General features: G+C 39.7%; 1 protein-coding gene across 6 annotated transcripts in view; it reads left to right on the forward strand.

Moving 5' to 3' along the window:
• Positions 1–17,620, forward strand: part of FKTN (fukutin) — a 42,729-nt gene extending 25,109 nt beyond the window's left edge. For 4 of the 6 annotated variants that reach the window (XM_016224984.2, XM_016224983.2, XM_016224985.2 and 1 more), the window contains one exon: positions 5,825–6,289. In XM_016224984.2, coding sequence (XP_016080470.1) covers positions 5,825–6,038 — 214 coding nt within the window. In that variant the 3' untranslated portion in view covers positions 6,039–6,289. Of the gene's footprint in view, positions 1–5,824; positions 6,290–9,003; positions 11,389–17,516 lie in introns of those variants that run through there. The other 2 variants (XM_016224987.2, XM_016224988.2) reach the window with 2 other exon arrangements.
• The last annotated feature ends 646 nt before the right edge of the window (positions 17,621–18,266 follow it).

Here is an 18,266-nt window from a genome sequence, read left to right on the forward strand (position 1 = left end):
TTATGTCAATGAGCCTGTGGTAAAATTGGTTTTATTATATGTCATTTCGCTTTAAGTCACAGAACCTATCGGTGACATTAAGTGAGGACTCACTGTACTCCCTCCATGAAAATAGCACTTGTGTTTATTGGCATTGTCAGGGTAGTGCAGCCACCTCTGCGTCCTCTAACTGGAGATCTGTTGCCCCTGGACTAGTGGTGGTTCCTTATACCTTCTTACATTTGCAGTTTCTGCTTATTATATATATCTTCAGAAAATTTGAATTTTTTTCTCTATAGGACTAGACTCCGATCCAGGTGTGGCTCCAATATAATTTAACATTTAATTTTTGTAAAATTAATTTATTAACTGCTATGTGCTAAGGACTCTGATGTGAATGTGTCTTAGTTTGTTCTCCGAAGGATTTCATAGTCTAAACCATGAAACAAATACTAAAGTACTCTATCACCAGTACAGGAATTGAAGTACAGCCAGGCACCTCATAATAACATTTGGTCAACTACAGACCAGTTATATGACTGTGGTCCCATGTGGTTATAATGGAGCTGAAAATTCCTATTGCCTAGTGACTCGTAGCCGTCATAACGTCCTAGCACAATGCATTACTCACTTGTTTGTGGTGCTGCTGGTGCAAACAAACCCACTGCACTGCCAGTCACATAAAAGTGTAGCACATACAGTAATGATTGGTACATAGTATTAGATAATGAAAATAAATGACTTACTGGTTTATGTATTTACTTTTTACTGTTACTTTAGAGTCTTTCTGCTTATGAAAATAACTTTGCTGTAGGACATTGTGATGCTGGCAGCACCCTCACATCTATGTTTACCGCATCTCTTGGTTGCATCATTTTCTCTGAGCTTGATTTAATGTTGTTTTGTACAGTAACGTGCTGTAGGGGCTGTAGCCTGTGAGCAATAGGCTATACCATATAGCCTAGGTGTGTACTGGGCTACACCACCTAGGTTTGTGTAAATGTAACCTAATGTTCCCACAATGACAAAAGCCCATGATGACACATTTCTCAGAATGTATCCCCGTCATTAAGCAGTGTGTGACTGTATGCTTCATGTATATTTGAGATACCAAATAAACACTATCTCAAAGCAATAGCAGGGAAGTATAGCTTAAAAATAGAGAAGTTTGCTAAGTAGACTTAGATTCCAATTTTTTATTAAAAATTCTATGTGCATTGTTGCATGTAAAGTAAAAGCTTTATTAAGGATTGTTTCCTTGAATAGATTTCCGGAAGCAGAATTATTACTATTGCTTGACTGTGCTGTTTGAGAAATAGAGGGATGTGTAAGCAATGCTCTAGTACCAGTAAAAGTATAACATTTTGTTCCTCAATGTCTTGCTTTTCCTTTGGTGCCCTGAGGCTCGAAGTAGCTGTACAAGCCTTCTTAACCTTCCTTGTCACCATGCTTTATTTACCTGCCTCCCCATTTTTTTCAATAAACATTTTATTTTGTGGCAATTTTAGATTTACGGAAAAGTTAGGAAGAAAGTACAGAGAGTTTCTATACGCCAGTTACCCAGTTTCCTCTAATGTGAACCTACTATTACCATGGTTCACTTGTCAAAACTAATTAACCAACATTGGTGCATCACAGTTCACTAAACTACAGACTTTATCTGTATTTCACCAGTTTTTCCACAAATGTCCCTTTTCTGTTCTAGGCTCTAATCCAAAATACCACATTGCATTTAGACACCCGGCCTTTTGAAATTTGATTTTAGTCCAAGATTTCAGCGTGTCAGTAAGTAGTACCAGACTATTGCACAACATCGCTGTCCCAGTTCTTCCCACTTGAGGGCACTGCGTTGCCTCCATTTTTGAAGTTGTTCCTCAGTACCCCTAACTGGAAATAATCTCCCCTTCCTCTGAATTTCTATAGACTTGTTTTTCCTCTTTGCCACTTTCATGCTTTATTTGGGCACTTTTGCTGATCAGGCTGTCCTTTCTGCACCTTTGGGGCATCAAAGCCTTAAAGTTACATCACCCCAGTTTTTCTATTCACTCTGCTTCACAAGAAGTTAAAGACTAGGGTTAGTTGTTGAATCCCCACTCATAGGTTCTCTCGGCTTCATAGATGCCGTGCTTCCATAGTTTTAGCTCGCAAAAAACACATTTGTCTTTTTAGTACTTACAGCTGTGAAGCTAAAAAGGCAAATTTGGGTAATTTCTTTAAATGAGTGTATTGAAAACATTGGCTTTTCTAAAAATGATCTCACATTTTCTACTCTGTTTATGCCTTTCTATTTTACAACATAAAGATTGTATCTTAGCCCTCAATTACACCTCCAAACCTTTAGTGAGTAGGAGGTGCAAAATTGCGTCATTCAGAAAAGAATTTTGAATGTTATGTGGTAATATTTAAAGAGAGTTTCCAAATTAAAGACAGACAAGCAGGATACATAATAAATCTACATCTAGACGCTTCTTAAGGAAATTATTATATCAAAACCAAAAAATTTTACAGGCTATTAGAGAAAATAGATTACTCACAAAGGAACAGGAAATACACCTCAGCAACATGAGAGGCCAGAAGATAATGTGGTAACATCTTTCAAAAGCTAGGAGAAATAGCTGTCAACTTAGAATGTTATGTACAGTTAAAACTAATATCCAAGAGGGAGGTTAAGATAAAGACTTTTACATATATGCAAAGACTAAAAAAGTTCATGTCTTAGATCCACACTTAAAGACCCGTTAACAAGCAGAATAAAAGAGAACTTAAAAACCCTTGTTAATCCAAAAGAAAGTAGGAAAGGTGGGTCAAAGAAAAAGTATGGTAAACTGAAAACATGTGAAAATTGTTGTAACAGTAGTCAGTATCAATATAGCACTTACTATATGTGCTAAACAGTGTTCTGAGCACTTGACATCTGTTTGCTCATTTTGTGCTAACATTTCTCTGAAGTATTGTTAGTGCCTTCATTTTACAGATGAGGAACTTAGGGCACAAGGAGACTGACCAAGGTCACATAACTAATAAATGGTGAAGGCAGGATTTGAGCCCCAGCAGAGTGGCTCTAGAGTTCAAAATTTGTCCAAATATATAATTTATTACCATAAATGTTAATGGATTAAGCTAACCTGTAAAAAGATATAGATTATCAGATGGGATAGAGAAACAAAATTTAGCTGTATAGTGTTTGGCAAGAGGCACACCTAAAGCAAAATCACACACAAAAACTTGAAAATTATGGGGATTAAAAAAAAAAAAAAATGCCCTAAAATTACTAACAAAAGAAAACCAGTACTATATATTATTTTAGTATCAGACAAAATAGAATTTGGGGGATATTAAAGCATTAAAAGGCCCACTACATAATTTTACAAAGAAGCAGTCCACGAAGAAGAAATAATATTCATGAGCTTACATGACTCTTAACAATATGGCCTGTGAGCAACTCGTTTTATGATATTCACAGCAATAGTGGACTTGGACAGCATAAAAAAAATTTAAGGGAAATTACAGTCTCAGTGAACACAGATAAAAATATCCTAAATGAAACACAAATGAATAGAATTTTGTAGTGTGTGTGTATTAGTATAATTCTCAACATTAAAGGATTAAAAGATTAAAGGGAGAAAAGAACTGCATGATTATTTCAGTAGGTGACATTTAAAACTCTTGATAAATTTCCTAATTAAAAAGACAGAAGGTTTTTAGTAGACTTGGAGTAAAAGGGATCTAGAATTCCTTTAACCTGATAAAGGAAATATACCAAAAATGTAGAGTGCGCTATCGTACTTAATGATAAACTTTAAAAGCCTTTCTATTAAAATTAGAAAAGAACATGAGAATGCTTGCTGTCCCTGCTTCTATTGAGCTAGAGGGTTTAAAGCACTGGAATAACACAAGAAAAAGAAACTAAGAGTTAAAAGAAGAGACAAAATTAGTGATGAGAATAAACCATCTGTGTTGTTTTACAGGAAATTCTTGTTTAATAAAATGGCTCTGCTGTTCCAGCTTCAGAATTTAATGTAGGCTTATGTTTAAAAAGGTCAGGCTCAGTTTTAATTGATGCCTCTAACTCACTTAGCCTAGCTTACCTAGTAATAGTAAAAAACAGTGTATTTCATTTAGCAATTATGTTTATATGTTGTACAGTTAAACTGATGAAATTACTTTATCCAACCACCAATAAATAGTTTTAGAGATTTTAAGGATCTCTGTGAGGGAGAAAAATGGTCTATTCCAACTAACTCTTAATTCTAATTACTGTTTTATGCAAAAATAAAAGTAAAAATGGTATGAAATAGAAAATAAGTGGAAGGGGGTGTGTGTGTGTGTGTGTAAGATCCCTTGAATTTATATTCTGATTTAGGGTTGCTTTGTCTGAATTTAAGTTTTTTCACATTTTGAATCTACTTAGCTGAACTTACTCTTTACTTTGAAAGCTAAGGTAATGTTGCAGACACATGGTGTATTATAAGTCATTGTTTACTGGTAACCTGGACAGAGAACATGGCATGTGCTGGTCTGTGTCACTCAGCCCCCACCCCCTTCCTCTCCACAGTCCCATTTTACAGTCAGTTTTATATTTTATGGTTTGTTTATCTTTTCTCCTAGGAAGTTGGAATTTTCTTTTGGCTGAATGGATTGAAAATTACTTGGTGAAAAGAAAACCACAAAGAGTTTAGGGATATTTCTATTTAGGAACAAAATTAACATTTGAGTTAAATTGTCTTTGAGTTCTTTTTTTAAATGTTTTGGTTTTGTTTATAAATCTTTTATTGTTCGAACCGTTGCTTTTGTAAAATTTGTGATATTGTTATTACCCTGTCTATCCCTGACCTATGATTTTTCTTTCACCGTTTTGATGAGACTGTAGAGGCTAATATTTAAGCGAGACATTTCCTGGCCGATGTTACTAGATAGACCATGATTTATGCCTCATTTCAACTTCAGTGTGTCAACTCGATAGGATGGAACAGGTGGACATTCTGCTGACCAGCATCTGATTGGGGAGGGTGGAGGCTGGTGATGGATGGAGATGTCTGATGACAAAATAAGCAATTCTGTGAATATGAGTGTGCAGAGTAAAAGTAGGCCCAGCAGATGGTGGAGCGATGCTGTATCTTATTTCCCCTCAGCTATAAGATTCGCTGTGGCTGTCTTTTCATAGAAACCAGCTGGGATTGTCCGTGAACTGCCAGCACCCATTGGTTTGGGTAGAAGGGACCTGTTGCTTTCTTTAGAAGTTGTTCATCCTCTCGTTTTCATGTATGGCTTTCTGTTCTTCTGGGGATAAAACATGGTATTCGAAAGTAGAATACATGAGAACTGACCTTTCCCTGGAGAACATCCCAGTTAGATCTCATTTCCGCAACACAATTACACTTTGACATCTGGCTTTTTTCCCTGTTCCTTTTTTTCTTCTTCTTTTAATCCTCTGGTATTTCAGATTTCTGTGATCTGCTGCTATTGCCATTTCAACTCTCATTACTTACCATGTTGTGAAGAGAATAAACATTTTCCAGAAAACACCAACACACAACAGAGGACTATAGTTTACTGGTCAGGCCTGGGTCTTTTTTACCCATCTGTGATACCTAGGGATAGGGTCAGCCCTCCTGAGTCACAGGGACTGGGAATAGGGGAGGGAAGTTGGAAAGCTGTTAACATCAGAGGAGGAAAGGCATACTGGACAGCCAAAAACAATAAAATGTCCACTATATTTATCCCCAAAGCTATTTACTGGGAGAGGACTTCTTCAACCAAGAGTTGACTCTCAGCTGGGTTTCTTAGCTAAAATGTCCCGTGTTGAAGCCTAACCCCTTTCCACATTGCCTCTGTTTTGCCACAGATACCTGTTTCCCAAGTTTACACTGTGCTGGACTGAGTTTGTAGACATGAAGGTTCATGTGCCCTGTGAAACCATCGAGTACATCGAAGCCAACTATGGTAAGACCTGGCAGATCCCTGTGAAGACCTGGGACTGGAAGCGCTCTCCCCCCAACGTGCAGCCCAATGGCATCTGGCCTATTTATGAGTGGGACGAGGTTATCCAGTTATACTGAGACAGTGGGTTGAAACAGTAGACTTCCTCTCCTGAAAAACAGGTGGATGACTGTTTAAAAAGATGTATGTCTACTTGTCATCATAAGTAGGAGCCAAAGAAAAGTGGCATGTTTGAAGACACAGAAAGAATTCTAACTCCTAAGCCATTTAAGTTTCTCATTTAACAATTATTAAGGGGTCTCCACATGCCAGGTTCAGTGCTAAGTTACCGTGGAGAGCAGAAATGAGTGAGACATGCCTGCCTCTTTCCCCCCTCCCTTTGGTAAGCACCTCAGTTTTCCTTTGAGGGAACACCCTCACTCTTTCAAGAGTTCATATGGAATATGATGTATTCTCTAAGTGCTTTCGAATATTAGATGATATTTGGACTGGAAGGATATGCTAGCTAAAAAGAATAATCCGTTCCTGTTCTCAGCATTTAAGCTTGTACGTTAGTGCTACTTTTAAGGTTGTGGAGTCTGAGTTAATAGTAAAGCGATCAGACTTTAGGAAAGTTGCTAGCAGCTTGGTTTTGAAAGCATCCTGCTGTGGAATGGATTTAAGGCACAGGGCAGCAACCTGTGAGAGAAGGACAGCTTATTTCCGGCCTTGTCAAACATGCCTGAATTTCCATACACTTTCTATTTTCGTATTTGAAGTGAAAGGAAAGCTTGTGTTTGTGTAATGCTTACATTTCTAGCCATTGTGAGAATACTTGCAGTGACTTCTAATAGCACTTGTTGACAAAGTGTTCAAGTGAGACCATGCTACCAGACATGATTTTGAAAGGCTTGTCTTTTCACAACACTTACTTTCCTTATTTCATTCTCAACCATCTGTTAGGTAAAAATGTGAGCCCTGGCCAGTTTTTCTCAGTGGTTAGAGCATCGGCCCACAGACCAAGGGGTCTTAGGTTTGATTCCCAGTCAAGGGCACATACCTGGGTTGTAGGATCCTCTTGCAGGAGGCAGCCGATCAATTTGTCTCTCACATCAATGTTTCTCTCTCTCTCTTCCCCCTCCTTCCCCCCCAAAAAAAAATCAATGGAAAAAATATCCTCCAGTGAGGATTAATAAATAAATAAAGCAGTAGTTCCCACATTTTAAAAAAGTGAGCTATTCATGGACAGTTAATAGTTTCTGATTTATAATCCTTGCACTCCCAATGTTAACACTAAAATATTCATAGAAACACCTCTTGTTTTTTAAATGTTCTCTTCAGTGTATTTGTTAATTAATTATAGCTCCATGGTTTTCATGTATGGCCTATAAACCAATTAAATGGTATGTAAGCCTACCTGTTCCCTCTCTCTTTCAAAACTACATCACGTCTCCATAAGGATGAAATATGGAAAGCCTTGTAACTGTTCCCCACCCCAGATCAGAGTGTTTGTAAAGTTTGTATTTGTTTTAATGGTTCTATCTGTTGAATATTGATGGGGCAAGAACTCAGACTTTCCTACTCAGTACCTTCCACTCTGAAATACTCGTTTCCCTGAGTGGGCTGGGATTGCTCTGTCTTCCCCATCTCTTCATGAGTCACTTAATATATTTTAAGTGAGAAGTGAGGGGCTATGTAGGCATAATAAACACCTCTACTTTTTTTTTTCCTTTTGGTCCAGGAAAGGAAGCTAAACATTACATTTTATCTAGGCTGTTTAGGACTATGTTGGGGACCAGACTGGCAGGTTTTCCTCTAAAACTAGAGAATACTAGTTGTGTCAGAAATGGAGACCAGAAGGCCTGAGGGAATGGGCTGACAGTTTTCTTAAAACACTGTTGGGGAAAGTAACCTGCAGCCACTCCACTCCAGATTTTAAAAACAATGAAAACTTTTGATAAATGATAATCAATGACCTTCCTCTCTTAGTATGAGCTTTCAGTGCCATAATCATTTGGTCTTTTCATAAATAATTAGGTTTTCAGGGACTTTTATAGATTACCAATAAATTTGTCCCGATAACTAGCCATTGTAATCAGCTTTCTCTTTGTTAGAAAATCAGCCCATAGAAATCATACCCAGATTCTAAATTTTAGAACCTAATTTTATTTTTCATGATTGAAAAAAATATAACGGGTAGTAACAGTGTTTTGGGGCAAGATCTACCCTGAGTAGTGAGGAGCATTGGCTTATACTCAGCATCTCCAAGTGTATACACTCTGTATTTCTGCCCATTTCAAATTGGGACTCCCACTGTTTACTGGGGAATCTTACCCATCCCTGTTTAGGTTATTTCTCTTTTATCTGTCCCTGGAGTCCAAGGTAATCAGAATCTAAGGTATCTTGCCCCATTGACAGAAGTTCCACATCCTTCCCTAAGTAGACCACTGGCTGCTGGAATGCCATTCCTGACTGCCTTCTGGCTTCACCGGCTTCAGCTCTTGGGTCCTACCCTAACTTTGGGGAGTGAAAGTTCTTTCCCCAGACTCTGAAGGCCAGGCTTGCCTCTGATACAGACTCAGCCATACTTCGTCCTATGCTTCTTAACAGTTGAACTCCACTGAGTGTTCAGAGACCTTGGGTTGGGTGGATCTACATCAACACCTCATCAGATTGCTTTTCTTTCCTCTCCTAAGTATTCTAACAATAATTCTTGTCCGACCACTTTCATGTCCAGTCTGCCTGCTTACTAGGAGAAAACCTCTTACACTAAGACTGGCAAGATTGACAGCCTCTCACTTAACCAGGTGGCCACTCAGTCCTCTAAGCAGGGAGCACTTGTCCTCCTCTGCTGCAGCTACTGACACCTGACCCCTGGAATGAAACTCTAGTCTCCAAAATGGAGCATCCCTGAGAAGCGGGCGGTGGGAGAGCAGGTTTCCTTGATTCCCTAGTTACAAACCCTGAAATGTGACCCCCACATGGTGGAGTGTCTGCTGCCATTCCCGCAAACAAGTTAACATTCAGTGAAAATCACCTTGTTCCTGAATCTTCAAAGCAGAGGGTTATCACTGCCATATTTATTCTAAACCCCTTGTTTCATAGCTGAACCCAGAAATGAGTGATTTGAGCAAGAAACAGCTGAGGCTCAAACCCGAGTGCCATGACTTCCAGCCCAGTGCCCACTGCACAGCGTCTCTACCCTGCTCAAGATGCTTGATGGAGAAGTCATCCAGCATCTCAGCTGGATTGCATTTCAGGGTGTGTCTGCAGTTCCCCACTTAACATCTTTCTCTTTAGGCAGAGACGCCAAGGTGACAAAGAGGGCAAGAACAAGTATTTCTTTCTTGTCCAAAATTTTTAGGTTATCTATCTCTATACCTTTATTAAAACATGCCTTAGCCTCAGAAGGTGAAATAGTTCATATCTGAGTACATCAGCCTCAGGCCATGATGCCCTTCACATCCAGGTGTACCTGTTCTCTGAAGCTCAAGAAGTGTCCTATTGCCACCCCTCTGTTCCCCAGGAAACCATCAGCACCAGTCTGCTAAGTGCCCACTTCTAAAGCCTCTCCTCCTCCTCTCTTCTCTGTTGCTATTCTCTTATGGATACAAGTGAATGAAAACAGATTATGCTCATTCCTCTTACTCTTTGTGACCCCAAACCATTGTTTCTAGTCTTATAGGGCTACACATGGCAGGGACATCAGGTGTGGACAGCGAACTGAGGACAGTGAGGTGTTATAGGAAAGCAGAGGTGTGTAGACGGGACCAGAGCAGCATCTGGAAAACACACTGGGAATGAATTCCCACACCCCAGCCTGAACCTGCGCCCAATATCACACACTCAGGGCTGCACATGTTCCTGAGCCTCCCCCTGTTTTCACCTTCTGGAAAAGGAACAGTTCTTTATCCTCAGTGTTCTAAACCCCAGTAGAAATTTCCTCTCAAAAGCTACTCAGAGAAAGTGCCACGCTCCCACCTTCTAACACAGAACCATCATTTGAGGCGGCTTTAGAGCATGGAAAGACCAGCTTCTCACTTAGCAGATGCCTTTCTCTGAGGAATTTCCTGCAGCTTTTCATTTTTCCCCTCCTCTTCCTCTGAAGCTAAGACCTGGGCTGTGTGTGAGGGTTTTTAATAAGGCTTAAGTGAAATACATAGTGCTCAGCATCAGGCCTGCAGTTAAGTAGTTCTCAGGAAATGTCCGGTTTCTTCTTCCAAGTCCTTTTCTAATTATCCTTCAAAGGGGATCATAGAAACTGTGTGTCAGGACACAGTTCTTACTCAGAAGGTGGCATGACTGAATTCACTTAGGAAAAGACTTCTTTATTGTATCAAGGTATTAAAGGACAAGTTGTATGGTTTATGAATTGTTATACTTTACTGAGTTGCCTCCTTCTCTAAATAGAACTGGCATTTTTATTTTATTGATCAAGCTGTTGTCGCCCGGGTCGTCTTATACGGTCTCCTATGCTACCTAGTTCTTTGGTTCCAAGCAGTTAACATTCTTTACCTCCCTAGATTTGGTGCCTGCTCTGCCCTGGACTTTTCTTCTTTTCCCCATTATTCTACTTTTTCCTAGAGGTAAACCCTCACCTCCTCTGCCTAGCCAAAATCAGATATAAGTCATGATTCGGAGAGGGAAATAATTTAGAATACTTAGTGTCATTAAGTTGTCTATCCTGATGAGCGAATGACTATATCAGTATTAATAAAGGATCATTGAAATTATTCATTTCTACCTTCTTTCCCCAAATTTTTGCTTCTGTCTCAACTAGGCAAGAATCAACAGGGTATGTGAGGCTATTTTAAGCTGCTCTGAATCAAAGAGAAATTCTAATTATAGCACATAGTCAAATAGACTAATTCAATGGTGATAGCTTTTGCACAGGACCAGTTCCAAAGTAGGCAAGTATAAATGTTTCTAATGAGAAATCTCCACTTCTATATTCTCAGAACTTCTAGCTTAGAATGCCCCTTTTGCCATTTCCCACCCCAACCCAATGCAGAAATTATGTAGGAACACATTAGCCAGCCAAGCAGCTATATACTTGTGAGCAGCTCTCACAGTGAGGTTGATTGAAAGGGAGCATTAGGAGAATTAGAAGTACTGTATTTTATTCTATGAAACAATTATGCTGTCTTATGTACCATATAAAAAAATTACAAGATTTTGTAGCCTTCTGATGACTCTTTCAGAGCATGGGGAATATTTCATGTGTCCATTAAATGAAAATCCTATGTAGCTCTTTGTGTGTCCCTTCCACTTCATAACCAGAAAAACATGTATGTGAATTTTCTAAACAAAGTGGTATTTTAAACATGAGTAAATTTTAGTGTATGCTTACCAGTTTACTATTTGGTTTTATCTTCAGGTACAGATAATTTGTGGTACTACTGAAAATACCTTTAATATTATTACTTTTATCAGAATTTATAATATATAATCCAGTTTGTGATGCCCAATAAAATTTTTCTAATCTCTTGAGATATTTTGTGTTTACTTTTGAAGTTTATAGTAGAAATAACAGCCACTAATCTTTATAAGCCGTCTGGTAAAATAGTAATCTTGTCACCAGTACAGTATTTCTAAAATTCAACTACTCTAGGAATCCAAGAGTTCTCAGTGATAATGCCTTCCAGCCAAAGACCATCAGGAAGACACCTGTAATCAAGGAAAGTTAGGTTCATGAGCTGGTTGCAGCAAGAGAGAACACCTACCATGGGGAACCATAAAATTTCAGGAAGAAAACTAGAAAGGACTTTTCTAGGATTTGAACTAAAATCAGAATTATGGAGAGTAGCTATGGTACAGTGGAAATAACACAGGGTATAGAGTAAAAAGTCCTCGTCTGTCTGGATCCAACAATGTCCCCAAAAAAGGATTGTACACCATGACCAAATGGGATTTATTACTGATATATATGACCTGAATCAGCATTCAAAAATAAACATAATCACTGTATTAACAAACATGAGTGACTGAATGTTTTCCCCCTAAGATTGAGAACAAAGCAAGTAGGTCTATTCTCACTACTCTTATTCAATATAATCCTGGAAGTCCTTGCCACTGCAATGAGGCAAGAAAAAGAAAAGATGTACAGATTGGAAAGAGAGAAAGAAATCTCCTTATTTTCAGATGATATGATTATCTATATTGATGACAGAGAATAATATCAAGAAATCCATTATAAACCAAAACCAAAACCACCCAAACAAAAAAAACCCTCCTGGAACTTATAAGTGAGTTTAGCATGGTTACAGTATATAAGATCAAGATCAACACCTTAATATCTATTGCATTCCTACATAGTAACAGTGATCATGTGAAAACTGAAATTAAAAGTACAGTACATTTAGGGTCACTCCAAAGAAAACAAAGTACTTAGGTGTAAACTTAAACCGTATACAATATCTATGTATGAAAATGCTGATGAAAGAAATCAAAGAAGACCTAAATATATGGAGATACATACCATGTTCATGGGCTGGAAAACACAGTAAAGATGTCACTTCTATAGGTTTAATGCAATTCCTGTCAAAATCTCAGCAAGATTTGTAGTAGGCACAGGCAAGCTTATTGCAAAATATATGGGAAGAGCACAGAGTCTAGAATAGTTCAGGCATTCTTGAAAGGAGTAAAGTAGCAGGTAGATTTGGAATTGGAAGACTTAAATTTGTTCTTACATTTCAGTAAATGTGTCATCTGACCTTATAAGGTAGGTGTTTTATCCTTTATTTTCCATATGAAGAAGCTGCAGTTTAGAGGTAGCACAGATCATAAAAATCAAGTCAGAAAATGAGCAAAAGACAAGAAAGGACATTTCACTGGAGAGAATATACAGGTGACAAACACATTAAAAAGATGTTCAATGTCATTAACCAGATAGGCAAAAGCAATAGCCATAGCAATCCTGAGAAAGAAGAACAAAGCAGGAGGCATCACACTTCCTGTTTACAATGCTACGGTAATCAAAACTGTGGTACTGGCATGAAAGCAGACACAGACCAATGGAACAGAAGTGAGAGCCCGAAAATAAGCCCATCTATATATGGTCAACTAATATTAGACGAGCCAAGAATACTCAGTAGAAAAATGACATAGTCTCTTCAATAAACGGAGCTGGGAAAAGTTAATATTTGCGTATAAAAGAATGAAACTAAACCTCTGTCTTATACCACTCACCAAAATTAACTAAAAATGGAATAAAAACTTAAATGTGAGACCTCAAAACCATAACACTCCTAGAAGAAAACATAGGGTAAAGCCCCTTGACTTTGGTCTGATCAAGGATTTTTTGGATATGACACCAAAAGCACAGACAACAAAATCAAAAATTAACAAGTGGGACTGTATAGCTAAAAGCCTTCTGCAAAGGAAGCCATCAACAAAATGATAGACAACCTATAGATTGGGAATAAATATTTGCAAATCTTATATCTGATAAGGGGCTAATATAAGGAACTTATACAACTCAATAGGAAAAAAAACCCAAAAACCAAATAATCCAGTTAAAAGTGAGCAAAGGAACTGAAAACACATTTTTCCAAAGAAGAGATTCAAATGGCCAAGAGGTACATTGGAAAGTGGTCAACATTAGGGAAATACAAATCAAAACCTCAATGAGATATCATCTCACATCTGTTAAAATGGCTATTATAAAAAAGAGATAACAAGTGCTGGTAAAAATGGGGGAAAAAGGAACCCTTTTATACTCTGTTGATGGGTATGTGAATTGGTACAGCACTATAAAAAAGTATGGAGATTCCTCAAAAAATTAGAGCTACCGTATGATTCAGCAATCCCACTTCTGGGTAAATGGCTAAAGGATATGAAATCACTATCCCAAGGAGATATATGCACCCTGTGTCCATTGCAGCTTTATTTACAAAAGCCAAGGCATGGAAACCATCTAAGTGGCTATCGGTGGATGAATGGATGGATGTGGTATATGTATAGAATGGAATATTATTCAGCCTGAGAAGGAAGGAACTCCTGCCATTTGCAACAACATGGATGGACCTTGAGGGCGTTATGTTAGGGGAAATAAGGGAAAGACAGGTACAATATGATCTCACTAATATGTGGAATCTAAGAAAACCAAACTCAAAAACAGAGAAGAGATTGGTGGTTGCCAAAGGCAGGTGGTAGGTGGTGGGGGGACTGAGTGAAGGTCAAAAAGTACAAACTTCCAGTGAGTTCTGGGGATGTAATGTAGAGTGTGATGACTATAGCTAATATGTGTTGTATATTTGAAAGTTGCTGAGAGTAGATCTTAAAAGTTCCCACCATAAGGAAAAAAATTTAAGTATGGATGTTAACTTATTTTGTTAATCATTTCATAATATATACAGATATCAAACCATATGTCATATACCTTAAATTTATACAATGTTATATGTCAATCTAAATAAACCTGGAAAAAAAAGAAGTTACCATTTTCTGTGTTGTCATTGGTATGAGGAGTGACTCTAGTCAGAGCTTCCAGGTAGTTCAGCCTGTGCCTCACCTTTGCCCCAGCACACCTGTAGTTTTGGGCATATTACAATCACAATGAGATACCACTGGAATGGCTAAAATTTAAAGTAATGACCACACCAAATACTGTAGTTGGGTTTTTTATGGTTTTCTTTTTGAATGTGTACTATGCACCATTGCTTATACTACGATTTTACTAGAGAGTGTCCTTAAACATTTTCCAGACACTTATAATATGTAACACGCTTCATTATAAAAATCAAAAGGAATAATCTCATCTGAAGTTTTGGAAGACAAGGGTTTTTAGTTTTTTGTTTTGTTTGTTTCTTTCCTTCAGTTCTTTACTGACTTGCTCTATAAATTTCATAACCCTCTAAACTTTATTTACTTATTACTGTTTTGTACCCTTTGTAGTTGACTTTTCCCCAACTAGATTTATCAGCAAAAGCCCTTCCGCAATGCAGCTGGTGTCATTGTTCTTAGGCCTCTGTAACTATTAATTTCATATTTATCCCCGTTTCTTTTTTTAATTGAAAACTGTAAAATTCAAGCATTTTTTTCTCAAGTCTCAATGATTTGGATAATATTTCCTAGTGAACGTTGTAGGAAAGGTAATTGGGTGACTGATTTTCTGAAAATATATTACTACCAATGTCTTTCAGGTGTCTTAGAAGAATGATAGTCCCATAGCTGGAGTGTGTATGAGTTTGTTTTGGAGCCTAAACTGTGTAGCTACTAATTCCAGGCTACTTATCAGGCCAGGCCAAGTCCATCTTGTTTCCACTCTTCCCCATTTCCACCCAGCCAGACTCTGCTGCCTGGGACAGAGTGCTCAAAGGGCTGCTGGCTGATGGGACCTGGGCCAGCCTGTAGCACCTGCCGGCATCACAGGGGTGGCGGGTGGGAGGCTGTATCTTGTTAACACAGTCTGCTTCAGGGACAGCGTGAGTCTCAGAATCGGATCTGAAACCCCGCTGGTCACCTACTTATTTCAGACAGTTTTCAAAGGAATCAAACCCCCACCAACTAGAAAAGATGCATGTGTTCTTGGGTAGTGCAGAAGTGCACATGTTATGAAAGGCGAGGTGAGAAGCGGTGGGGAATCAAGGCTTCCTCTGTAGGTTTTTTTATTGGTTAGATTTGAGGTAACATACTCTAATTTTTCTAAGAAACCCCAGTAGAGCCTCCTGAAAACATCTGCTGGTTTTGAAGGGTAAGGGAGACCCTCCCTCATCCCCTGGGGGTGTGTGGGGGGGGTAGTGTTTGGTTTGGGATTTGTCAGCCTGGAAAGCTGAGGGCTTTGGGCAGCTCAGGCCTGGCAGATTTCCCCCTCCCGCCAGGGGGGCAGAGCCCCCCCCCCAGCCGAGCCCTGTACCTCCACTCTCCAGACCCTGGGGCTGTGGCCTTTATTTCAAGCCTGGTCCCTAGGGGGCTGAGTGGGAATGAGGACAGCTGATAAGCCTGACTTTATGGGGAGTAGTCAATGAATTTACTTTCTGCAAGGAGGCTGCACTCTTATCTGCTGCGCACAGAGCATCTAAATCCTGATCTGGGGGACCCAGTGATGAATCATCTTCCTGTACAAAGACCAGAGAATAAAGAGGAAAAGGGGAGTTGCACCCCACCCCTCGTTTCTTTTCTCTAGTACCTGGGTCTGCCCCCCTCCCCCGCTTTCTAACTGCCCTTGGGTTTATTGGCTGGAAATAGAAGCATTCACAGCTCCAGACCTACAGAGCCAAGGCCAAGCCATTCTTGTCCTCAGAGCATCTGCAGCTGGGCACACCCAGGGCTGTATGTCCCTCTGACTGGTAACTATGGGAAGAAAAACTCACTCACTTGAAGCAGTTACATGCCCCTGCTTCCTGCTGCAATAGTCAACATTTGCTCTGGACAGAAATACTTGCCTGGCCTCAGTGCCAGGTGTCTTTGCGGGGAGATGTGTGTGCGTGTGGGTGTGTGGGTGTTACCAAGGGGTCCTGGGTCTGGGGGGCTGGAGAGTAGAAATTAATTGTAAGAGAGAGACAAGTTGCTCAAGAGAAGCTTTTCTTTCCCTTCTTTGACGTCTCCCTCACCCAGCCCAGGGCTCTGTTTGGTTCAAATAATGGGAGGAAATAGGGCCCAAAGCAACTGGAAGGAGGGAGGTGGGAGCCAAGATGCTGGGTTGGGAAAATGAAAGATAAAAAATTAAAGTGCCCTTTGGAGCTAATTAGAGGCATGTGTTCAGATTCCCCATCTAGCTTCTGGATAGAGTTTTTCTGGTAATAAAAGTAAAACTGTTGATTAACTGTGATTTTATTAGATGCCTGTTAGCACCATTTTTAAGCGTTTACTCCAGATCACTAACTTTACATAATTAACTCATTGAATCTTCACATTAACACATGAAGTTGATATTATTTCCAATTTACAGCTGAGAAAACTGAGACTGGGAGAAGCAACTTGCGCAGGATGACAGCTGGTGTTAGAGCAGAGATTCAAACCCTAGTCAGTCTACCTCCACAGCCAGTCAGAGGCCTTCTCTTAGCTACTACACTAAACCACCTCTCAGTATTTCTCAGTATCTTATTCCATTTAATGCACAGCAAATCAATGAGTATTTATTACTCCCGTTTTATGAGAAACAGGCTCAGAAGGGTAAATTTTTAAAAATTCTATCAGCTTAGCCCTGGCTGGGTAGCTCAGTTGGTTAGAGTGTCGTCCCCATATGCTGAGGTTTCGGGTTCAATCCCCAGTTAGGGCACAAACTAGAATCACCCAATGAATGTATAAATAAGTGGAACAACAAATAGAAGTTTCTCTCTCTTCTCTCCCTCTCCCCCTCTAAAATCAATAAATAAAAATTTAAGAAAATAAAAATTCTATCAGCTTTTTAAATAAGTGACTGATTTGATTGAGGAAGAGACCAAGCAGCAGTGAACCTCTAAACCATTCATAAATTCTCCTGTGTACACTCCAAACCAGTATCCTCGTTGTGCTTCTCCAGGCAAGGCACAGGGTTAGACAGCAGAGGAGACGGGGAATGGAAGAAAGGGCGTCCGCAGAGCAGTTAACGTCAAACTGCACAGAAAACCTTTTGCAATTCTGATTTCAGACTGTGGATGGATCGCTCTCCCTCACCCCCTTCTTTATTCAAACAGGGGCCCTTCCGTCTGGATCCAGTTGAGGACCATCCCTGAGATGCAATGGTCACTGTTTCTTAAAGAGAAGACGTCTGGTAACAGATAAGCATCAAGCTGTGGCGTCTCCCAAGTAAGGATAACTTGATCTACAGAGCAATATTGTTTCTTTGTCAAGGAAAGTCACTGTATGCAGCTAGGGGAGGGAGGACACAGTGGGAAGCAGGTCTGTTTCCTCCTCAGTCAGTATCATTTGTTCCTCTGTTGTTCCTCTCTATGTGTGGCCAGGGCCGCAACACCAGTGTACATCAGAGACTGTGCTCTATGGATTCTACCACCTTTTTTTTTTTTCCTGTCATGACTAGGGAATGACCTCGGGGAAGTGCAGAAGTGATGATGAAACGGCCAAATCTCTCTTTCCTTAGGCGAGCAGACCAAGCTCTCACCCCTCCAGTACTCTGCTCCATGCTCAGGTGGAGATGTGCCCTGTGTCGGCGTATTTCTCCCTTCCAGGTGGCCTGGTTTCCCACATTACCTGCTTTCATCTGCAGCTACTTGCTTTATTATTATTTTTATTAGGGAGAAGTTAGAGTGGGGGAGGCAGGAAGAGTCTCAAATAGGTAGGCTCATCACCAAGTTGCTCTGTGGGCCCTGTGAACAGAGTGACATGAACATCTGTGAAAATTTACGGCCTTAGCCGGCTCTGGAAGGATGTTTGTCTAAGAACCACTGGTAAAACAGTGTCAGCTGCACGTGAAGGCTGGTTTCTTT

Source organism: Miniopterus natalensis, chromosome 12 (assembly GCF_054644295.1).
Source record: "Miniopterus natalensis isolate mMinNat1 chromosome 12, mMinNat1.hap1, whole genome shotgun sequence".
In the NCBI taxonomy this organism is placed as follows: Eukaryota; Metazoa; Chordata; class Mammalia; order Chiroptera; family Miniopteridae; genus Miniopterus; species Miniopterus natalensis.